General features: G+C 43.8%; 1 protein-coding gene across 1 annotated transcript in view; it reads left to right on the forward strand.

Annotated features, from left to right (window-relative positions):
• Positions 1-24712, forward strand: part of TMEFF2 (transmembrane protein with EGF like and two follistatin like domains 2) — a 132552-nt gene that overhangs the window by 81844 nt on the left and 25996 nt on the right. The window contains exons 6-7 of the mRNA XM_059820420.1: positions 17120-17268; positions 18485-18544. Of these exons, the coding sequence (XP_059676403.1) occupies positions 17120-17268; positions 18485-18544 (209 nt within the window). The remainder of the gene's footprint in view (positions 1-17119; positions 17269-18484; positions 18545-24712) is intronic.

The raw sequence follows: 24712 nt of genomic DNA on the forward strand, positions 1-24712 counted from the left end.
GGCATGGTAAAGCAAACATCTATTATTATCCTATTCTGCAGTCTAATATCACGAGAGTGAATGCAATTTGGCATTCCATTAGTGAATCTTTTTCTCTAGGTTAAAAACAAAGACTGTTCAGTTGAAAGTCTTTAACATCTTGCTACCTTAATATGTGAAAGCTTCTTGTCACTAAGAGGATCGTGTATTACTGGCATTATTCCCACCTTTAATGCATTTTGCACCGGTGGGCTTCATGAATATTTAAAGCAGGGCAGTGGCTATGCTCTTTAGCACTGGATTGCAATCTATTGGTAAATCAGACGTTTGGTGTTGCTTACTTTGGGTTTTATTTCTGAGCTGGCTAAGGAATAATTGATTTTGTAAGACAGGGCTACTCAACATAACACCCCAAGAGATATACTTAAAAGGAAATGAAGAATGAAGCATAACATTGTGAACCATGGCGTATTTCTAAGTTATTCCATAAAGCATCTATGAAATACTCACTCACTGTATATAAATAGTACTCACCAAATGGAGTGCTTGCTCAACTGCTAAAGTGGCTTAGTGTCAGTTCATAACCATGTCAGAAACCTGGATTCCAGTATTAATCTGCTTCTTATGGGCCACTGAGGAAATAAGAGCACTCTCTACACTGGACAAGCCACTGTTTGGATAGATACTGGGCAGCTATTTCAGAGGTCCACGATGTGTCCAAGTAAGTGGAAGGAGATAAATAATAGGAAAAACCCTTCTGTTGAATTTCCTGTTGGGAAATGCGAGAAGAGAGGACAGGAGTATTTTCTTAAAACAAGATTAAAGCCTGCATACCTCTGACTTGTAGAGTTAATCAAAATCAACATGATGAATTGGGGTTAAATATGCATGCTTTTCCTTTGAATTTCAGTATCAGCAGGTCGGCCAGCAGCAGTCTGAACGTGCAGGATTGCCCAGAATAAGATGCAGTTTGCTAGCTGTAAGACAGACACACAGAGATGTATAACATGCTCGGGAGAGAGAGCTTTCCCTGCAGCCTGGCAGTGTCCGAGGAGGTGAGGAGGCCATCTCTGCAGATTGTTCCTCTGCCCTCCCCTTCCTCCCTCCTGGAGGCTGCAGGTAGAGGAGAGAGGCAGCAGTGTCCCTGGTAGGAGGTGCCTGACCTTGAATGGCCACTCAGGGGTTTGCACCAGTGATAAAAAGGGGCGTAAATATCCCTGCTGCTTCCCGCAACTGAGTCCCACACACCCCAGGGACTCCTCCTTGGCTGAGTGTAGGGTTTTGTGCTCTGCCATAGGCACCATGCTTGTGCTAGGCAACTTTCCTCTCTCCTCACGAGCCTGGCCCACGCTGGAGGGGCCTTCTCCATTTCTCGCAAGTGGACAAGGATCCCACTGGGCAGGTTCAGCTGTGGAGAAGATGCTGAAGCCATTCTGTGGGGAGACTGTGTCCCTGATGACCCAAAGCTGAGAGCTTGGAGGAAGGCATCCAGGCCTGAATGAAGGGGCTTGGAGCGTTCAGTGTCTAGGTCAGTGGGTGAAGGAAGGAGCATCGGTCTCAGGTGCGCTTGTGTGGCTGGGTGGTATTCCCAAGTGAGGTGGTGATGTTGCAGCATAATTACAGCAGGTCCCTTGTGTCCTGCGCTTCTTTCCGCATGGCTGGAACAATAAACTCCACTTACCCACGGCAGACAGTCACATACACAAAACGTATTAAGAAGATGAACTGTTTCAGTCCTTTGTTTCATATTTTACTGCTAATCACTGATACATATAGTTTGGGTAAATGCTCCTATAAGGCAAGTGAACAGTCTGCAATACATGAGGATGGTGAAACTGCATTCTCATGCAAATAAGCGGCACTGTATATGGGAGATATTTGCGCAAATCATGCAGCTGCCATCAGCAGCGACCCCTACAATCAATATTGCTCTAGCAATCAATATTTATCTTTATTATAGTATAGAAAGAAAACATATAAAAGAAACTAATGATTTTGCCAGCTTCTCAATCCACACAGCAATTAGATCAGTCAGCTTTGGGTCCATTCCCCTTCAATCAGTTGCTCTCAACTACAGCATCTGCAAACAGGATGTTCTACTACTATAAAGTACTAAAAGGTAGTTTGAAAGCTCACGTACATGACATGAGTATTGGCTGCTTCATGTTCAGCAGTGTGTATAATAACTGTGTGTGACCTACTTGTTTCAGATGCAGAAATGAGCTCCTTTAACATCTGCAATGTCCTGTGCATTATACAGTAGATATATTGCCATTTTCTGCTGCTTTCCTTTCACTTTTAGAGAAAAAGTAGATCTTTGTTCATGGCTAAGTATAACACTTAAACATACTCATTCGACTTGTGGTTCAAATAAACACAGACATTGAATCCTATCATTAAAACACCAACCCTGCAAAGACTTAAATTTCTGCTTAACTTGAGATCATACTTAAGGCACTAATTGAAGCTGCTGCTGCATGAATCTTCACGTGGAGCTTAGTAGTCATGTCTAATAGCAGTCCAGGCAAGGGTTTACAGAGGAAAGTAAAAGGACTGCAGCACGCAATCTCTGCATTGCACAGCAGCAGACAGCCAAGTGGCTTACACCCTCCTACACCCTTGTCACTTATCTTAGCCTCGGCCTAATAACAGAGCTACCTCCAATGTCTGCCCAGAAATTAGCCCAGTTAACTGTAAATGTTCCATATGTTCTATGGTTAAAAGATTTTGAAATAAAAAGAAAGCAGCTGACTTCTAGTGTAACTGTTGAGACACCGTGTTGAGATAACTGTAGAGATACCATGCAGTGGGCTAAGAGTCAGCAATACTGTAAAAAGTAGCCCAAGCAACGAGATTTGAACTGGAAATTGGCCAATGAAGGATTTGCAATGAAAGACAAAACATCGGGAACATTAGAAAAAGCAAGATGACACCTACGTGTCCGTACATGATATTTTAATTATTAAACCTGCTCAGAGGAAGGGCTTTCATAGGAGGTTGGTCAGCCAGACCTGCTGCCTGGGGCGTGAGAGCTAAATAGAGAACCTGGGTATGTTCCTTCATTTGGGCTGTAGAAAGAAATGCCATATAAACTGACGCAAAAGTAGGAAAATTAGCAAAACACAAAATCGTAGCTTGAATTGTCCATAGCACAAACAAGAAGAAAGCTTCAGCAGTTCCAGCTTAGGTGAAAGCTTCAGGCTTACTAGTGACCACTGTCGAGACATCATGTAAGAGTCAGAAAATAAGGTTCCCAGGTGAGCATTGCATGAATGCCACAGTTCCTATCAGGTTTCCCACTGGCAAGCTACTGAGACTCGTTCAGTGGGCAGTTTCAACTTAAAACTAGCCCAGGTGAAAAAGTGACTTTGTCCCCAACCATAGCCAGAGAAAGATCCCCACTGATTTCCAAAAGAGCTTAAATCAAGCCAAAAATACATGGTTTTCCTCTTTCTCAGCAATGAGTCTGCAGAAAGAGCAAAGGAAGATATGGGAACAAGAAGTTGGCTTTATCTTCAGAGGATGTTTCTCTAAGAGCAGCTTATGGTCTAGTCTATTTGAGGAGTAGGAGGCAGGAATGAGCACATTGTATTTCTAAACCAAATGTACTACTAGAAAGCGCTTGGCTAGAAAGTTAATGCTTGGAAAAATGATGGCTTGTTTGGCCATCTGGTGAAATTGTTTTAATCTACATACATTTTTTTTGGTTTTAGTTAAAAACAGCCAGTTTTCCCAGTCAGGTAAGTTTCACAAAATCACCTTACCATCTTTGCATCCTTCATCCTGTGCCAAAATAGCCTGTTTAATTTTGAAGTGAGACTGATTCCCAGCTCCCTTAGGGTGGCGGTTTGGAGAATTTGACCTTTCCATTCATTGAGTCAACGCAATCCTTCAGAGGCTTATGTTCATTTGACAAACTTCTGCCTTTCCAGATTCTCAGGATTTATTTTCTTAATAACATTCTTAAAAAAACCCTGGTTTTAACATAAGCCAAGATTGTCTGGGGTTACTTATACTTCACAGTGTTTTATTACCAATATACTTTGGAACACTCTGGTAAATAATTCAGCCTACACAATGAAATTGGCTCTATTTTCCCTACACATCGAGGAAGTCTGTCATGTAGACTATCTATCACGGCTCTAAATGTTCTCAGATAAATGCAAGCCTACATTCTGTTCAATCTGTACTACTTACCCAAGTAGGTCTTTTAGGGACCCTATATGACACATACATCTCTTACCCAAAAACTAGAATCCGTAACATTTGGTTTTGTAATAAAAAAGATCTTTTGCAATTACAGCAAAACTCGCTGTGTGTCCAGGGGATAATACCCTACACAGTCATAAAGCTGATAGATTTTTTTTTTTCCTTGTGCTCCTCTTTTCAGATTCTGATCCAAACTTGGTTTTCAGTTTCAGAAGGTGAACTTCCAGCTTGTGGAAGTCAATGGAAGTTGTTCCACTGACTTCAGTGAAAGAAAAGTTCTCTCCCGGTATCATAACCATGGAGTAACTTCTCAGTAGCCAGTGGAGCCTTTCACTGGCAGAAAGGAGAACAGGCTCTGTGGGAGTGTAAATGCACAGTCATTCACAGAGCAGAAAGGAATAACTTGGAAATTGTGATGATAAAAGCAGAAGTTGGCTTACTGACTTCTTCAATTGCTTTAGAGGAAATATTGATCTGTGAAAAGCCAAAAATAACTTCTGAGATTTTGGGGTTTTTTCTTGTCTTATCATGGTGCCATGCTCCTGTAGGAGCAAGACACAAATTCTTCTGAAATTTAAAGGGGGGAAGGTTTGTAAGACATGTCATTTGTTTTCACAATTATTGGTCTGTCAACATTAGAGTTGAAAAAAAAAAGGTGCAATAATTTTAAAAGCATGGCTCAAAATAGCCAAATTTTCCTGTTAGGTTTCCATGGCCAAGATGCCTACCCCTACATTCAGCATGTGGTGTGTGGATGGGAGGCATGGAGGCACAGAGGGATAGGTGATCGTGGCAGAGAAGGCTGGAGGGATGGACTGGGAAGGGACAGAGGACTGTGGAAGCAGGGAGAAAACCTAAAGCTGACCTGCAGCTAGTCCATTTTGATGTTTGCTGGAGAGCGGGAAGGATCCGCAGCGGCTGCCCACAAGCAGGGGCTCGGGAAGGGTTTTGGGGACACTACCTGAAGGCAGCAGGGAGGTCCTCCTCACCTGCTTGGCTTGGAGGCTGAAGTGGCACACCCAGCGTGGAGCAGGTGAATTAAACATTTAGATGGCAGGGACAGCTGGAGGATGTGTGGGGTAGCGGCTCGGCTGGCATCGAGGCTGTGGCTGTGGACTGCATTAGTGCCTATCTGTGCGTGTTACAAGGGTGCATGTGCGTGGCTGGGCATTGTGTGAGACAGCAATAGCATCCCGCTCTATTTTCAGGAAATCCCCATATACAACATATGCACATGACAGCATGGCAGAGAGCAACCATTTTATGTGTCCAGTTTAACAGGGGAGCAAATGAACCCAGGAGGTTTTTTTTCACTCCTCTGCCACCACCTGTGACTGCAGGTTTCAGTCCTAGGTAGGAAAATGTAGCAGCCTTCCGAGCGCACACCTTTATTTGCATTCGAAGGAATGGTTTTGGCAGTCTGTTTTGTGCTCTTGCTGTAATACAGGGTGTTGTAAAGATCATGCCTGGCTCCTGCCGCTTTGTGGGAGGTATACAAAAGGATTCCTTTTGGCTCTGCAAGGGCAGACCTGTGCGCGGGTGCTCCGAGGCAAAGCCACCACTTGGTTGTGTAACCCCACGGCTGGGAGAGCCTGGGCTCGCCAGGTTGTGAAAGTGCACGTGAGGGATAATATGATAATGCACATAAAATATTAATGTGCATTGACACATAATCGTCTGTGTACATCAGGTCATTACAGCATGAAAGAGCAAGTGCAGAGACCTTGGAGAGCAATGCACATTTGCACCTTTTTTTTCCTGTTTTCTTTTCCCCTTTTTGTTATTAAAAAATAAGCTTTCCTCCCTCCCTGGCCCCCCATTTAGCCAAACTCATACCCTAGTAGTAAACTGAGCAGTGCCTTCATGACGGCCTATTTAGTAGCAATAAAAAGCCGATTGGCCTAATGCGCAATCAAGAAAGGAGTGACATTTATTGTTTCGGTTTTATGATGCTGTGAACTGAGCAAGATTTGGAGCCTTACAGTGCCTTCAGGGGGCAGGAGATCACCAGCAATGAATTGTATTTATACCTTTTCCAATTTCCTACTAGCATTTTAGCAATAAATAGACTGTGTTGTTATTGAGTTTTATGTAAGTATGTTTACGAAAGCAGGAATACAACTTTGTAGCTCAGAATTACATGTGTTGGCTAAATAGATCAGCAGAGAGAATAACTATGTAAAGCACTGGGAAAGCACTTTCCAATTTATTATCAAATGTCTTAATAGAATGCTTCATCTCTTCCATCCCACTTTATGTTAACTATTAAATTAAAACTGCATCCATGGCAGAAGGTCGGAGGCTCCTTCACACACCCATGTTGGAACATCAAGGCCACGATTTGTTCACACATCTAAGCCATTACAAAAACATCCTATGCATTAAATATGAGCCTGAGGAGAACTGAATAGGAGCTGACGTGCAGGGCTGGCCTCGGCTCTCACAGCCCCCACGGGGTGGCAGGTGTCCCTTCCCCACAGCGTCCATCTCCTGCCCCGGTCCTTTCCCACGTGCAAGTCGCAGCTAAAAGCCTGTGTGAGACGTGCCCCGATGTACAGACTTAATTGCTGTCTCTCAGCCTGCCCGTTTTGTAACGAAGCTGTCCCACGCAGAGGAGCATGGGTGACCCAGAGACGCCCGTCCCGGCCAGGGTGCAGTGCTTGTGGCATGTCCCTTTCGGGAGCTGCAGGTGGATTCCACTGATCCCTGTCCCAGACCCAAAGAGGGTTACTCTCTTCTCATTAGTTTGCTGGCAAGGACATGTCCTTGAGATGGCACATTTCATTCGTTTGTTCATCTTCCTTTCCCTGGCAGTGGTACTTTCCCCGGGGCTTGCTCCCAAAGGCAGCTAGCTGCTGTGGTCACGTGAAACAGCAAGAGAAGAGGCAGCATCCCCAGCCAGTAGTAATACCCAGTTTTGTGCAGCAGCTTTCACCTGAACCCTCTGAGGAAAAACAGGGTTACTACTGCTCTTACCTTCTTGCATGTGCAGCGATTTGCTTGGGGTTGCATCGGTCCCAGTCTCATAGCTGTGGGCCGAGATCTCATTTCATCACTGTGCGGGATGACATGAGGTTATCTTGCCTTATTTCTGTCTGTGCAGGAGGTGCAAACAAAGCCTGAAGGAAAGCCTGGAGTATCCTCCTAAAATTTCATTAAATAGCTAGGCTGGGTTTTGTTTTGTAATTGAAGTCAGCCTACCAAGCCGGGTAGCCTGGAGTACGCAGCCAATTCAGATGGTGCTGCCTCAGGCAGGTCTCCTCGGAAGCGGGAGGCACACGTGTTTGAGGACACAGAGCAGTTTATGCTGAGAGTTAGTCTGATTTCGCACATGTGGAGAGAGTCTTTACAAGGAGGAATTATTTTACCATTGTTTTCTTCTCACTAGTTTTAGGAAGGCTGCTTCTAAGCTTTGCCTTTCCCACTGGCAGTGAATGGCTAACGTGCTGCATGGGACGGGACTTGCAATGCACTGGTCTCTGCTGGCAGGAGGGCTTTCATCCCTTTAGTCTTGCTGGTAAATCTGAGTCTGCTTTCAGAAGTAACTTCTGGTGTAGCTAACAAAGCTGTTACCAGAAATTTGCCATTCGTCCCATCCCAACTGGTACCGCAGTTCCTCGAGAGCAGACCGAGCCGGGACCTGCAGCTAGATGGTTGTCCGCTGCTTCCCACCAGACGTTGCAGTATTCCCACTGGCTGTTGCAGGCCAGGATGAAACATTGGGATTCGTACGAACAATTCTCATTATTCTGCTGGCTTCAAGATAGGAGCAAACAATATCAGCAGTCTGAGGCACACAGTGATAAAACGTTCATGAAGGACAGTCTCAAATGTTTACAGAGGGAGAGAAACAGTCAGCAAAGCTTTGTTTTAACACACACTATAGAGACGTGAAGGACACCAAGTGTAGGCAAACCATAAAAAGGCATTTATTTTATTCTATGGGCTTTAAATAAACTTCACACGTTAGACACCTGCAGACACTTGAATTGGCACGTGAAAAGAATTAGAATTTTCCTCTCTGGTCACACAGCTAGCGTGAAGATTTTTCCATCGCTCTTCGAACCCAGTTGTCAACCTTGTAACTCTGTAGTTTCTGTGTTTGAGTTTAAAGCATCCAGTCTAGCAAAGACTGCTTTACATTACTTAGTTCCTTTTAAATAGGAATGATATTTAAAAAAAGGTAAAATGAGACATTTATTTCGCCCTAAAGGTGTTAGCATACAATTTAATGTACTGTTGAGGGCACTAGAGGCATCAGGAAGCCAGATGAAGGTCATATTATAATTGGTGCTTTGAATTGTAAGAGGGAAGCAAAGGTGAAGTTTGTGATGTTTTGTGTCGAAAACTTAGTAAAGAAATTTACGGGAAAAAAACAAAAAGAGAATTAGGAATCAAGTTGCAGTGTCTCACACAGGAGATTAAGCAGTTTTCACGAGCTGCAGTCTCCAGGCTGAAGCCTTGAAAACTGGTGGAGCATGGGACCAGCTCCTCACCGAGCTGTTCCAGCTCCGGGAAGGAGCCAGTGCCCGTGCGGCAGTCCTCACAGCTGTAAGGCAAGGTGCCTCCGGGAGTGGTCCACAAAACCGTTTTGAAAATACCTCCTTGAGCTGTCATAACAAATGTACTCTGAAAAATCCGTATGTATTTTTAAGCACTGCGAGTCACTCCCTGCTATTAAGCAGCAGCAGCAGCGTGGCAGCTGTACGGCGATTGCCCTAGCTCCTGGCTCTGCACTCCAGCTAGACTCCCAGGTTATGTTGCATTTGGTATGTAAGGAAGGGCAGCAATAAATATATTCACCACTTTAGTGCATTTTAGCTTGACATATGTCCGGTAAACAGTATTTCGGTCTCTTGCAGTCAAAAAAAAAAAAAAAAAATCACCTGACTATTCAGCGCTTCCTTCTGTTATGATGCTTTGGGGTCCTTCAAATCATTTTCATTATGCACGACATAATAATAAAAATCTCTGTGCAGTATGCTGATAATTCCGTGCATGGTCTCTGTGATTTCTAATTGTTTGAATAACAGGATGCTATTGAAATGCCATGCAGAAACATTGCATCACCCTGAGGGAACCAAGCTTTTCTCCTTTTACTCCTGGTGAAGATAAACATTTGCACAGTTGAAATAGGTAAAATATCCCAGGGAAGCCACTGTGAAAAGTAGTCATGCTAAAGCCCTTAGTGCAGAAGCTGGGCTACAAAGGACAAAAAGGAAAAATAAATTAGATAAATAACTAAATAAAGAACACTGAATGGAAGGCACTCAAAATAAGCCGTGCTTTTTCTTCTCTTGTGATCTTAAAGCAGAAGAGAAGCACTAGCAGACCCAGGAAAGAAATATCGCATGCTATTTTTGTGCTGCCATTATAAAATATGTATTGTTTATTGTTCTGCACTGCAGCTAAAGTTTTTCATCAGCCTCAAAAATACAGCAAAGTTTGTTTTGAAGGAGAGACGCAGAGTCTCTATTCTTTAAGCCTGTTAATGATGTTCTAAAGAGTGTGGTGATAAGATTTCAATCTCCTGGCAAGCACAGGCAGGTTGTAGGGTATGATTCATAGAAAGTGTAAAAAATTGTGTGCCTGTGTGCATTATGAATATATTTTATATATATGTACATCTGTATACCTGATGTTCAGCTGTATGCAAAGCCAGGCAATGATGCCAGGCAGTTTTGTCTCCTGGCTGGAGGCATCTTTTGGTGCCATCCTCTTGGGCTGTGCTCCACACGCTGCAGAGACCGCTGTAGCGTATCTGAGCTTGGCCAAGCTACCAAAAGTCCCCGGTCACACTCTGTTGAGGGTGCCAGGACTTTACACTAAAACATACCTCTCTGTAAAATGGGTATAATAGCCATTGCTGCTATAGGGCTGTATGAGATTACGTAAAGCTTAATGGTGTACTTGTAAATGGGCTGAGGGTCAGAGAAAGAAGCTGGTATTTACGTGGTCCTTTTGAGACTGATGTTGAAACAGAGGTGTGTGAGAGCCCCCTGCAGCAATCCAATTTAGCTGCCTGTCTGTGCGGGCAGCTTTGAGGATGACCGATGTGGTGCCGAGGTGGGTAGCAGAGGTGACCTGTCACTGCTCCCCAGTAAAGGGGTATCACAGGCAGTGTGTTTTAACATGGTGTGATGCAGCAGCACACAGACGGTCTGAAGGGACTAGCTGAGCTCCTGGAGGCAGTGGATGCGAGTGAGCACAGGTCTGCCCAGCCTGGTTAAGCTTCCCAGTCCCTGCTTAGAGCTAGTTCAAGCATCTCTGCGTGGCGTTGTGTTGAGACATATTAAACAAACCCAAAGCTGCCGGGGTAAATGAGCACTCCCACCAGCCTACTGACACATGGCTGAACCATGGTACAATGCGTGTTTGAATGTTGTGGCGTAATGTTAAGCCTGGCTTCATTTCAACCTGCCTGCTGGTAATGTCAACAAAGATACCCCGTGTACCAGAAAGAAAAACCTTGCAGGAATCCAAATGATAGAGAAGGCATTTGGGACTGATTGCGAGGCTCTTTGTGCAGGCGTATACTGCCAGGTCAGCTTTAAACGGGCATTTAATGTCTGACTTGGAGGGGCAGGGGACTTGGAGAGGACCGTACTGACATCCAACCAGAGATTTTGAGTTTCTGATTGTTGTTTTCTAAGTCAGAACAGAGGAAGATAAGAAATGTCTCTGGTGGAAATACCATAAATGTACAACAACCATGGTTTTATTTATACACTCTTTTATGACAAAGGGAAGGCTTTGGGCTTTTTTATGCTGCAAAATGTTGTTGGTTTTTTCCTTGCTTTTTTATTTTTGCCTGGAGAAAATATATGACGTGTTTAAAATGATTGCAGAATGGAACATCACTTTCCCTGTAAAAGAGTGCTCACTGAGACATGGTGGGATCTCACACTTGACCAAATTAGCATATGCACTCAAATATCAGAGCTCTGACTAGTAAAAATAACACTAGATTTGCATTTTCACATTTTTAGCTCTCGCTTCCCTGTCTGTTTGGTTTTATGCCTTTTTTCTTGACTGACAATTCTCTTTGTGGCAGATTTATTGCTGTTCTGCTGTTTGGACCCTGTAATCAACTAGACACTTGGCTGAAGACGTTAGTCATTTCATTAAGTACTTTTTTGCAGATATCTCAGACACAATTTTCTGTTGCTCTGATTCCAGAAAGCAAATGACCCATGGCCAGCAAAGTCTGAATATGAATCTTTAATAAACAGAGGTAGTACCAACAATGCTCTCAGGTTTCCAAACTGCAGAGGGCTAATTAAAAGATGTTGAATAGGGAAGAACTGCCATTGCCATCTCACTCTTGACAAAAATGTGCCTGCATCTGTTCCCAGTAAAACCGCTCTTTTAGAAGCATTGTCTCATTTATCCTCCTTCCTTCCCATCAGAACTACATATCAAACCTTCCTCGTGCTACACATAGATATTGCATAGTAATTTTTTTTTAAATTATTTTTCAGTAATACATTGCTGAAAACAAAGACCGAATAGTTGTTTTTGGAGTAGAGATAAAGCATGGAGTGGGGTTCTTTTTATCATCGCTGTGTAACTAATGATTGTACTTTATTTGTGAACTAAGGAAATATAATTATAGCATTCCCCTACACCTCATGGGCGAAGAACATCCTCTCATTTTATTGAGACACCTCCTTCAAACGCTGTTCCTCCCTCCGGGGACACTCCTTCATAGTTGTGAATCCTCTCTTCAGCGGCGTGCTCTCTGCAGGCAAAGGTACTCTCTGTGCCCAGAAAATAATCCCATATGTTATTTGCAGAAGACTGGGGAGTTAGGAGCCTGTGCACTCACCAGTGTACTCATCCGTGCCTGGTTTATTGACCCCATTAATTTTTACAGAGACTGATTCAACGGAAAGCCAAGTTGGCTGCTCCAGCTTGGCCAAGCAGCCTGGTGCAGCACATTGCCATCACTGCTGGGACACAGACCTCTCTGAGGTCTGGGCAGCTTTTTTTCATGGTGAAGATCTGTACAGGGAGTAACTACTGGTCTACTTCTGCGCTCTTGTTTCCCTGGGGAGAGGAGAAGCATGTTACGCAGGTGAGATAGTGACAACTGCTCTAAAAATGCACATGGATTCCCTTGTGCTGTTTAGTACATTTATTGCAGTTGCTGCTTTGACAGAAGCTCAGAGACAGAAGTGCAGGGACTTGCACCCTACAAGTCAATAGTGAGGCACATGTAGGTGTCCATCAGCATCTTACTGCCACAGGCTTAGTTCAGCTCTGCCAGCCCTCCCACAGGCAGCCTCGTGGGCTTCTCCAGCGTGTTAGCTAATATCCCCTCTGTCTGCAGGGACCTTCCAGTTCTGCCTTGACGCAATGTTCTCATCAGAGGGTCCAGCAATGTCACCAAGCTGTGCTGCAGGATGCGCCTGGGGGCCATAGCCCTAAATCCCCCAAGGAGGTGCCCAGGTTTGCCTGTTGTCTTTTCAGTTTGTTTTGATTTTTTTACTTTCGTGATCACCAAAATAACTTAAGTGGATCGCTGGGTGTTCAGCTTCTCCAAGATTTTCATCATATGAAATTAAATGGAATTAAATAAAGCATATAAAAAAAGTGGAATTCATCAGAGACTATCATAATGACCTGGAAGAATAGATGTAAGAAAGTGAGCCTTGTTTAATGATTGTTTATAGTGACAGCCCAAATTTTAATCAATTAATATATAAGCCCATTACTTAAAAGATGTGATGGGCCTGTGGGACAGCATTCACTATTTCTTCCTTTCTCAGGGGAGCTGCAGGGTATCGACTGACATCTTCCTCACAGATGCTTTTAAAGCTGCTTTTCTGACTGTAGAAGTCATAGTTAAGCCTTGCACATGTATTTTGTGTATACTCTTGGGTACGGTTTCATCCTGTGACCCCCTAGGAGACCTCATTGACATTCTCACAGCTTCTTGAGCCCGCAGAAAGCTCAGTCAGCCTTTATATTGCCAAGCTTTCTTCAGCACTGCACTTAGAAACCAAATAGATTTATTGATATAACTATAATCAGAAGTCATAGCCAGGATGATAAAATGGTCAAATGATCAAATTACTTAAAATTAGAGACGTACTGAAGTGCCCAGGCACTGGGAAGCTGCAGGCAGGCAGCCGGCCTGCCGGTCAGCCTTGTAACAGTAGGATATGTGTTTCCAGCCCCGCAGATGCAGGGGGACCTGGGGGGACCCCAGGACCAGTATGGCCAACAGCCAAAAGAGATGAGGCCACTCTGATTTTGTCACTTGTGAAAGAACAAGATGGTAACGAGGCAGAGCCTGGACATGGTCAGGTTGCAGGTTGGGTGTGAGAGGGGAAGCGCCGGCGCTGGGTGCTAGCTAGGAGCAGGACAGGATTTCTGGGCATGACAAGTTTGGGGCGAGTCTCTCTTTGGGGTAGGGCATTCCTGTGTCCCACAGGATCTGAAGTCTTGAACACCATTAGGACTCTCACCTAATGTACGCCCTTGGGTCCAAACAGGGATGTCACAGTTTGGTTCTGCTTGTTTAATCAGAGACAGTCCCACTTCTGCATTTTATAATGCTTCAGGAAGTGAAAGCACTTTTATCTATGGCTATAGGATTTCATTTAATCAAGTACATTAAGTGCCGTTTATTTTGTATTTATTATATCGCCAGTGGATCCTGCTTAAGGATGATGTATGCTCTGTGGCCACGTGTGCCTGGGCATGCACGTTTGGAGTAAAATCCCCACCTTTTTCTCTGTAATTTACTCTTCTGGACTTTGGAGCATGCTTGAAATGGCAGACTGCTTGTTCCTCTCACTTGAAAAAACATGTTTGAATATACTGTCATTTTCCCTGATGAGAGACCACTATAAGTTAAACAGAGGCAGCAACCCAAGTACCTTAATCTTCCTGATGCAATCCTACCTTTAGCTTTTCCTGGCATATATTTGATGTTGACTTAATTGTGCAACCTTAAAGTAGGATTTGAGTATATAAGTGCAAAAGCGGTAAGAAACTGCAGATGCAAGCTAGAAGCTGTCTGCTGAAAACTGTGCAAGGGGGGGATGATGCACAGATCCTTGCAGCAAGGAGACTGGGGTGACAAGTTTATTGTAGTGGGTTTTTACCGCCCATCTAGTCAACCCTGAAAATCAGGCTTCACACAGGAGATCCTATAAGACTTGAGCATATAGTGTCATGCCGAGGTTGTCCCTTTCTGTTCTCCTCGCACACAAGCAATCTGACATCAGCACAAGCAGCACATGGTTTATGGTGCTCGTATGGTGCATCCTTCTAATGCAGCGTGCGGCTACAGAGATTTTCTTGGAAAGAAAGGCTGGTTTTGCAGTTAAGATTTTAGAATGGAGTTGAGAAAAATCTTGGTTCTCTTCTCACTTTTACTGAAGGAGGTCAGAAAAGTCATTTTGGAACTTTGTGTTTTGGAAGGTATCAAAAGATGCAAATAAATGCCTGATGGGCTCTGAAATGGTCTTTGAAATCAGCGGGAGATAGGTCTCTGAGATTTCAGAAATCCCACACAAAGTGTTTGCATGCATCTTTAAACATCTAAACACCTTTAAAAATATGTCTCTTAAGTGCCTAACTGAGCATAGGTTCCTACATCCCCTAAGCATTTTTGAAATTTCATCCAAAGTTGTTTAGATTTCCCCTAAAGAGCACCCTTTTGTCTTAATTTTCTCATTGACTTAGTTTTCTCTTGACTTGAGACATAATATATATTAACCTACACTCATTTTCTGTAGCAAAATGTAGAGAAGTGAAGCTGTTTCTGAGCTGTTTTATTACAAAGAAGGAGCATATGGCTGATTGTGTCCCATCTGAAATGCAAATGGTGGAGCTACGTGGAAAGAATTACTATTACTTGAGCAGTAAATGTTCCCTAATGAAGGGAGTTTGACTAAGGTGGGAAGCTGGAAACGGCTGCAGGAAGAAATGACGACGGTTAATATTTCGGTGGAGCAGAACATTCTTATTCCGCTGATAAGGAGGTTCTTAGGAAATTGACTGGATTTTTTTCTTAAGTATATATTTCTTTCTTCTGTATGTTCATCAGTGTGGGGAAATTGTTACACAGGGAGCAAGACTCTTTTCTTCCACTAGTTGTGAAATCATGTAATTTAATTTATAACCAGAGCTTTTCACCTTTGCCATCTTTTTGAGCTGAAGTTTTCTGTATTTTGTGAACATTTGGGGAAAATAGATCTACCCAATCTAAAGAAAGTCTAAAAGACGACAAGTACTGGTTCCACTGATTTTCATCACCCTGGGCACATTTGCGGAGCCCAGAGGCCAAAGGGGGTGATGGAGAAATCTGATCCCTGCTGTCTAATTTCCTATGCTTCCTCTTTCCACCAAAGTTTTTCTCTTGCATATATGCCTCTACATTTCCAGTGGTTGAAGGTGTCCCGATGTCTGCTGTGAATGGGAGGTGAACTGACTTTTAAATACTTTCTTAAAGGAAGCAGCAAGGCTAGAGGCTGACATTTCTGTTACTTAACTTTCCAAAGGGAGAGCTGTGGAGTTGGCGCTGTGAGGTTCAGCGCAACCAGTGGTCTGGAGATAGAGCATCGGTCGCGTTACTTTGCCTTAAATGTCAGAAGGAGCCAGGAAGAGTTTAGATAGCAGCATGTACACAATTATGCACTCAGAAGAGCTGAAGCAGCTGCCAGGTTAGACCTCTGGCATCTTCCCCGAGCAGGATCGCATCAGTGTTAATGTAAGCATTGCTGAGGCTGAGTTGTCTGTTGGATGGTGCGGTTGGGGAGATGGAAGATTAGCATGCCTTTCCCTTGCCGATGCCCAAGGGTGTCTGACATCACTAATGATAATGAAATAGGAGAAACCTAAAGGAAGAAGGCTGCAGCCTGCTGTTGGTGAAAGTAATTAGGCTTCCTCATCTTCTGAGCAATGGCGAGGCTTGCTGGGGTCAGGTCGTGTCCACGTTAGTGTGTTAGTTCAGATCCGGACCAGACTTTTTAAGTGAATCCCACACTGTGCTTTGGTTCACGTCTCAGGGCAGCCCAGGAGCTGGTCGTTGTGGCTCTGGAGATGCCCCTAAGCTCGCCAAGGACAGGGCTGCCACTGCCCTGCCTGCGCTTGCCCACGCTCTGCTCTCAGCCGTGGGACCCTTCTCCCCTCATAGAGTACCTCACCAGGTCGGGAGTGTGCACTGACCTTCCTGGGTGACACCTGGGTAAGGCTTTTCGTTTGCTGAGTTATTCAAATGCTTCAGAAAGTGCTTGTGCACAAAGTCTCTGCTAAAACCAGCGTTCCCCTGGTTTTAATACTGAGTAGGCGCACTGTGTCCAGGAGCCGGGGGAGATCCCACCACCCCTAGGCACAGAGCAGAGTGCAGTCACATCGCTAGTGACAGTCTCAGTCTTGGCAGGTGGTTTTATCCCAGTAGGGCGAGATGAGGCTTCAGCATCACATATTTTATTATGATCAGAGTGCCTACAGGTGCTGTAATTATTATCAGAATTAAATCATAAATCAATATAAAACCACGCTTATGCAGTGTTAGATACAATGGGCAGCACCTCAACAGAGGTGAATTTTGTGGCTTCTTTAATTGCAAGAGGGCATAGCAGCCTGACTATCTAAAGCATATCTGCTTGGATGTTCTTTGATTTACAAGAAATTACAAGTGGTAATGCTGTGGCATAGCTTTCCATGTATAACACTCTTTTTTATCTTTCCTTTTGCTTGCTTTTCTTTTCTGTGTCTCTTCCCTCTCCCCACATTTCATTTCCATCCAGCAATACAAATGACCTCTCAACAGAACTTTCCACTTTCATTCTGTTGATTTGCATTGTGCAGTGAGGAAAATACACACACTTTTATTTCTGAGATGTATTTATGATGTCATGAAAAAAATTTCTCATATTAGCCTTTTCTTTTTTCTCTTTCCTTATCATTTCAGGTGTGTGTGCAACATTGACTGTTCTCAAACCAACTTCAATCCTCTTTGTGCTTCCGATGGGAAATCTTATGATAATGCATGTCAAATCAAAGAGGCATCATGCCAGAAACAGGAGAAAATTGAAGTCATGTCTTTGGGTCGATGTCAAGGTAACTCTCATAACAAAACTCATTTCAAAGAATGTTTTCAATTTTTGTTCGGGGAAAAAAAAAAGAACTGGGGCTGGCTTCTTATTTGGCACTTCTTACGCTTCCATTAGACTCTTCAAATTATATTGCGGAGCGCAGGCTGCAGGAAGGGGCAGAGCCCTCCCTGGTACAGATGCCAAGCAAGGCTCCGGGAGCGGTGTGTAACCCTTTCCACACCCTGACCGCAGCATGTGTGCGTAACCCGTTCCACATCCTGGCTGGAGCGGATGGGGACTGTCCAGCCCTGCACTGGCATCAAAATCAGGCACCTGGATTTTGCCCAGAGCAGCTTGCCAAGAGCTCTGCCCTCCGGGTAGGAGTCAGAGCAGGACGGCAGGAGAGCCCCTCAGATACCTTTTGCCACCCAGGATGGATCCTGTGTAGCTCCCTTAACTGGAGCAGCATGAAACAATCTCAGGAGGCCAAAGAGGTGCTCCCAAACACAGTGCTGGTGCTTGTTTCTCATGTGACCTGCGCTGGGCCCACGAGATGCCAAAGATGCCTAGAAGGAAATTTTGCCAATAGCACCTCAAGACTCTCTGTGTTTCTCCATGAATGCCATGCTTCTCTTTGCCCAGCTCATGGGCTACTACATCACCTGTAACCCTTGAATTGACTTTAAAAACTCTCTTTTGTTCTAAAATAAAAATGAAGAAAATTTGCCTTTAAATAGCTCCCTTAAATAAAATGTCTGCTGAGGTTCAGACTCCTAATAGGTTTTTTTCCCCTTAGCTTCTGACCTATAAATCCTCGGTACATCTACTTACGATGCCGTACTATACAGGTGTATTAAAGACATTCTAGTTTATTTCTCTCTCTCTAAAGTTAACCACCCTATGTGGTAGTTCATTTCAGGGTACATATTAAAACTCCCCCATTACTTCAAATAGAGCAGAAATGACAACTTCTGCTTCATACTGATATATTTATCCCAGCTGCAATCTGTTATCACATATTGTTAGAAAAAAATGTGTTTTCTTAATGGAAGATATTTCATGTTTCATTCCAAAAAGCCGGATCCTGCTGTTTTCACCTGGCAGACCCAGGGGAGCCTTGCAGCCAGCAGCAATGCCATGTACGCAAGTGAAGCTACGTTGGCCTGGGCACTGGCAGCTGGGGCGTAATCTGTGTCAAGTACAGACTCCCCAGGCAATTCAACAAATTTCTTTTCACACAGATAATGCTACAACAACTACAAAATCGGAAGATGGGCATTACGCAAGAACAGATTATGCAGGTACGGTTCCTATTCTGTGAGAATCACAATTCGCAGGAACTGTGTAAGTCTCTTTTCTCCTCCATTTGCTAAGGTGAGGTGTCCTCATCTTCTAGTATGGTTTTCTTGGTTTACTTTAAGAAAACACTGGCATTGCATGACTCTTTCTTTTGCTAAAAACTCTCTTTCTTCTTGATAAATGGGCTTCTTCCATTTTTGTCAATGTACAGATATTCTGGCCATAAAACACCTGTTCTGACAGTGGAAATAAGTATTGTAAACTATTTGCCAGAATTAGCAGACGTTGTTGAAAATTATTGAATCAGTGCACTAGATTATGCATATTTTTGTCACGATATACAGGTTTAAGAAAGTGAAAATCTAGAGCATAGTGCAGCTGTGATACCATGAAAAGTTGCCATAATAGATAATATTACCTGTCGGTGTTTAACTGTGAAGTTAATAAAGTTCTTAAAATGGGTTTTTTATGTGATAAATGGTTTTAATTTATTTAGAAGCTACAATAAAATATAATGGCTGAATAGCCTTATATGGCATTTGAAATTAAAAACTTGTAAATGCTGGCAAGGTTTGGGAGACATTTTTTACACCCTTTGCCTGGGAGGATTGATTTAGAAATAGAATGTGTGTGCGCACGCGCACGTGCATGCAAATATTCACAGCTCGCACTGAGAATTCAAGTCTTTGGGAAGGTATTGTGAAAATGGGTCAGGTGATGCATTCATTGCTTAAGTTTGTGATATTTTTGTGTTTTGAAAGTATTTAGAGAGAGTAGGTGCAGATTGCTGGGTTTACCTGAGCAGCTTGCTGCATGGTTTAGGTGAAATCCAGCTGATGGTTTCACAGGTCTTAACACTTCTTACCAGGAGAGTCCTCTGACAGTAGTTAATTCAGCTGGTCATCTCTTGTGAGGGCCCTTCGTGCATGACGTCCCTGCGTTAAGAAGGTACCCAGCCATTAGAAATGATTGTTCCGTTTCTACTTAAAAATGGCGCGTGATGATTAAAACATAGAGCTTTGAATAAACTATGTCTCGGTGAGGCAGAGGAGTGCTAGGTGTTGGAGATGGCTGCAGCACGAAGCAGAGGGGATAGAAGTTTCTATGGAAAGTATATGCTTGGATTAATTTCCGAAAGATCAAAGATGAGCCATGGTCCAGGTATTTCCTACTGCCAAGGAGCCCTTCCATGGGAGAAGAGAGAGTCATGCAAAGAGAGAAAAGTATACAGTCTCTTTCCTCCAAACCCTTGATTACTCTCAGCTTTTTTCTGGGAGGCAGCAGTCCGTTTTCTTAAAAAGCTGGAAGGGCTGAGGTTGTATCCTGTCATGGGCAGGAGGTACAGCCAAGCAGGCCAAAATGATTTCTTTTAAGTTAGAAATAGGGGCAAGTAATAGTGTTCTGTTAAATCCTTTACCTTCCTTGCTGGAGAACTGAGGAGAACACTGGCATCCCCAAGTCAAGATTAAGGCCTGCAGCCCCTTTTTAAATGTTGTGCAACCTGTTCTATTCTGCTACTGTCTGGTGGTTTAGCTTTAGGATGGCAGTGACCCACATCACCTAGAGAGACAGCACATTTAAGCATGAAGCAACTTGAGTTGTAACAAGAAGGGAGGAAAGGCAGGTTGAGGCTTAGGGAGGAGGAGGAGATCACAGCAATGACAAGAGAAAGCCAAGTCATGGGTCACAGAGGAAGAGGCGCACAGACGGCACCTTCAACTCAAGTGGGCAGGAGGAAGAGAACAGCTCTTGCTTAGGAGAGAGATGATATTTCAGCCCACACTTGAGAGGAGAGATGGTGGGTAGAAGAAAATTGATTGCAGCAAAATGTTGTCAGGTCCTGGGAGTCGAGCAGGGAACACAGGAGGAAACTGGGTTACTGGGCAGGGAGGAGGGCAGAGCTACAGCACAGAGGAGCCAGGCTGTAGTGGAGACGGTCTCCGAGTGCCAAGAGGTCAGGAGGAGTGTGGGAACAGATGGTCCAGTGAGCGGTGACAGGGGGCCTGTGGAGAGGAGACAGGGCACCTCACTGCCCTAGAGCTCTGGGAGGGATGGAGACATCCTGAATCAGCAGTGAGGTCCAGTAGGTACCTTTTTGGCACAGAAAGGCACCATCATTGCACCTTAGCCAGCAGCTCCTCAAAGCTTCTGGCATGGGTCAGGCCCCAATGGGCTTCTCGAGGGCAGCAACTGTGTGTCCTGGGTGGGTCTCAGGTACCATCCATTGATTTAACCTGAACCACAGTTACTTTCACCAGCTGATGTCTTCTTTTTGTGCACCTAACTATTATTCCTGCTTAAATTTTTCATTTTTAGATAGGCGACAGCATGTAGGGTGAAAGTTGCAAGTTCGTGCAGGGCAATCCGCATGCCTCCAGTGTCCCCAAATGTTTGTGGCAGAACCCTGCCGCGAGACCCTAGGGGAAAGGGACCACTATATCAAAAAGCTGTAACAACTCCAGCCTTCCGGAAATAGTTGGTGAAAAGGAAGACAGCAGTATAAAACTGAGGCTTGGTGAACATTCAGGCTGCAGCGTTTGCAAGGCAGGAAGCTCCATGCTGTCCTCATGTTCTTTCAAGTGCAGAAAGATTTGATGATGGCTATTATAGGAATGCGGTGTGTGCTACTTTTTTCCCACCTTCGTATCTCCTCAGAAGGGAAATGCTGCCCTGGCCATAGGGAGCTTTGTGTGGAAAAGCAGCAGTTCCTCAGCCGTTGTGCCTCTGAAGCAATTTCCCTGAGCCTGCGCCTTTCCAGAGAATACCTTTGTTCTCTACCATTTAATGGCACTAAAAATCACTGAGACCATGAACACTACACGCTTTTAAAAACACTGACTCGTATGGACTGACTTTCCCAGGGGAGAAAATAGCAGTGAGCATAATTGATGTTGTCAATTATGCTAATGCAGCAGTGCCAAATGCTCTTTGCAGAGATTGTGGTAGCTGAGTGGTGCGGGTTTTTCCATAAACACCTCCGCATGCTCAATGTGGAGTCCCAGGAAAGCAGCAGCTTTGCGAACAACCACAAGTCCCAACACCCAGCTGATTTTTTTCCTATTGAACTATTCAAACCGTCTGTTCAATCAGTGTCTTTGCTCCCTCCTGTTCTTTCAAGCCCGTTGATACTTGCAAATAACACACAAATCTTTCAGTTTGCAAAACTGAGAGTACTCCTTCTTTTGGAGCATAAATCTTTGCATTAAGTTTGCATTGCCTTGGTTTTTTAAGGGCTCTTACTTTACACAGGCAAGATTTACTCTAGTATTGAAAATGCCTGACCAATGTCAGAGACACCAGAAAGCAGTGTCCCCTTTCTCAGCAAAGCGAACGTGGGGAGAGTGAGCCATAGGTGGCCCTTCTCTGACGGTGTCCGCCTTTCCAGGTTCACCAGTCCACTTTTGCCATGGCTGCGTATGCAATCCATGTCAGCACAGCGTCTGTACGCATGAGTGTTTGTGTCTCTCTTTGTGCAATTCTGGCCTCTTGTTTTTCTGAAACCCCGAAGTATTTATCAGACTTGGGGGGATTTTCACTCTTTTCAACAAATGGCAGATTGTTGACATTGATAAAGTTTGTGAAATAAGATTTGGTTTTAATCAATAAATGAATGGGTGGGATTTTTCCCTCAAATCCAATAGAAATATACTTTATCTTGCAATTTCCATGAAAGAGCATTTTTAAACATTTTAAGTGTAATGTATGTTTTGGAATGTAGTGTCTGAGCTGAAAGTCCTGTGATTGATGTTTTCTTGAATTTCCCCATTATATGCATAAGGAAGTTGGCTGTTTCAGTGGCATTTTTGCATTCAGAGGCTAGGCAATCAAAGAGTTATCATCTTGTTTATTCATTTGCCTATTTATTTTATTCTTCAATATTTATATTCCCTTCTTAAGATCTGGGTATTAGCAATTATCCCCCTAACTGATTTTATCCTTTCTCATTATTAAATTCCAGAGATTTTTTTTCAAGCCATTTTAAGCGCTATAAAGAATAAGTCAGTATGGATGAGCCATATTTCAATGTTATATATTCATGAAAATTGTCAGCGAAGACACTGACAAATTTGATAGACCTATCAAATAATATCGTCTTCCAGGCCAGACAAACCTCCCTATATGAGCATTGATTAGATCAAGTCTCAGCAGCTGAACACCAGCAGTGCAGCAAAGCTGATGGAAAGGGGAAGAAGGCATTTTCAGCCCCAATAGTCTCCTTTGGTGAAAAACGCACATCCGCAAATGGTCAGTTTGAGCCATATTTTTGGGTTCCTCGATGTCAGTAAACTCTCCCTTGGCAGCAGCCTCAGGTGGTGCCTTCTGCGGTCTTGGCTAGTCTGGGGACTCTCTTGCAGGCAGTGCCGTGGCCCCTCTTGCTGATGCTGTTGCTGTGCCCAGGAAACGCTAACGAGCACAAAATGCTGCACGTCTGCTCATGGCTGCTCTGTTCCCTGCTCTCCCCCCTGGTTTCCCATGGGTTTTCAAATCTACGTGACAGTCTTGGATCTTTTTCAGACTGCTTTCTGGCACTGGGGCCTTCCTGGCACTACCGGAGGTGCTCGGGCGAGTAATCCGGCAGATGGCTGTGTTGCCCAAGCAAACTGAACGCTCCACCAAAAAGGGCAAAATCCATCTGTGTCAACACATCATCTTCCCTTGGCTGGGCCAGGGCTATGTGATGAAGGCCACGGGAGCCATCACAGATTGCCCACTCCAAGGATAAAGAGTCTTGGACTCTTCAAAGAGTCTCTTCAAAAGTCCAAGAGTCTTGGACTCCAAAATAAATACAACATAATATTTATGTTTGAGAAAAGAAAACTATCCTAAAACTTTATTGAAACCTGCCACTCTGCATCGTTAACTTCTAATCCCTTTGAATGGGAGAACAAGCCGTGCCTATCAAAGAAAATGGGGAGAACTGGCAGCAGTGCACTGACCCAACACATGTGAGAAGCACTGGGATGTGATGCATCCCTTTCTTCACAGGCTCAATACAGAGCCCGCCGAGTTTAGTCACAGTCGTCTTCATTGTCTGTAATAGGCCTGGAGAGGGGCCAGGAATCAGAACAGCAGCACTGGATTTCTACAGAGAGTGACTATTTTTTTTTTTTTCCCCCCCCAGGAATAAAATATGAGAACTTCAGACTAGATTCCTTCTCCAGATTACAACATTTTCAAAGTAGGTTAAGTTTGAGTGTAAGCGCCTTGATATTGTCCCTTTAAATTAAACATTGTGTCTACTACCATGGCTGCCATTTCCTAAACAGGTGAAGAATAATAAAGCCCCAGAGCTTAGCTATGGGATATAAACTATCATGCAGTCTTGCTCTGCCTTTCTGAATGAGGCTTTCCTTTCTTCTTAATGGAATTAGCAAGTGAGACATAGAGCTGAGCACCGTGCATCTATCACAGCTAGAGAGAAACCATTTCTCATCTGCAGCTTTGTAAAAATGCTGGGGAAATTGCATCCTTGCATATGCAGATTTGCTTGGCTTTCGATTCCGCAGACTCCAAGTCAGAGGTTGTCATACTAAATAAATAGATTATTTAGGAAGCGTTCCCGCTTTTCCATCAAATCACTTAAAAAATGGAAAAAACACATTTTAATATTTTGACAGCTGTGTGGCAGCATGAATGCTGCCTAGCTGCAGCCTCACACACATAGGCACGCACACTCCTGGCGTTTAGGAGTACAAGAATAATACAATTGATACATTTCTTAAAAAATGCAAAGCTTTTAAATGTTGCTGCAGTTGTTAGTTGCATTTACAAGTGCAAGGTTTTATGAAAATATAAGTAAGTTTTATGCACAGTGAAAGTCCACAAAAGGTGGCAGATGACCTCTACAAAACAAAGAAAAAAAAACAGTATAGATTGTATTTCAGGCCGTACAATTTAGGTTTTTTAGGCCTGTGATTTGAGGAAAGCAATGAGGGCATCTCCCTCCGGGAGATGTGACCATTTTATGCCCCACAGGCCTGAATGTCCTTTAAGATGTCTGATCGTTCAGAAACTTAGATGTCTACAAATAGCTGAAGTCTGGGGCACATAAACTCAAGATGATGTAAGAACAGAGCCAGTCTCCACTTATAAAATAATCTCCTAATAAAGGCAGGTGGAGAAGGCATTTTGGTCTTCTTTTGCCTACCTAATCCAGGCACTCCTGATAG

This window comes from Gavia stellata, chromosome 8 (genome assembly GCF_030936135.1).
Source record: "Gavia stellata isolate bGavSte3 chromosome 8, bGavSte3.hap2, whole genome shotgun sequence".
Taxonomy (NCBI): Eukaryota; Metazoa; Chordata; class Aves; order Gaviiformes; family Gaviidae; genus Gavia; species Gavia stellata.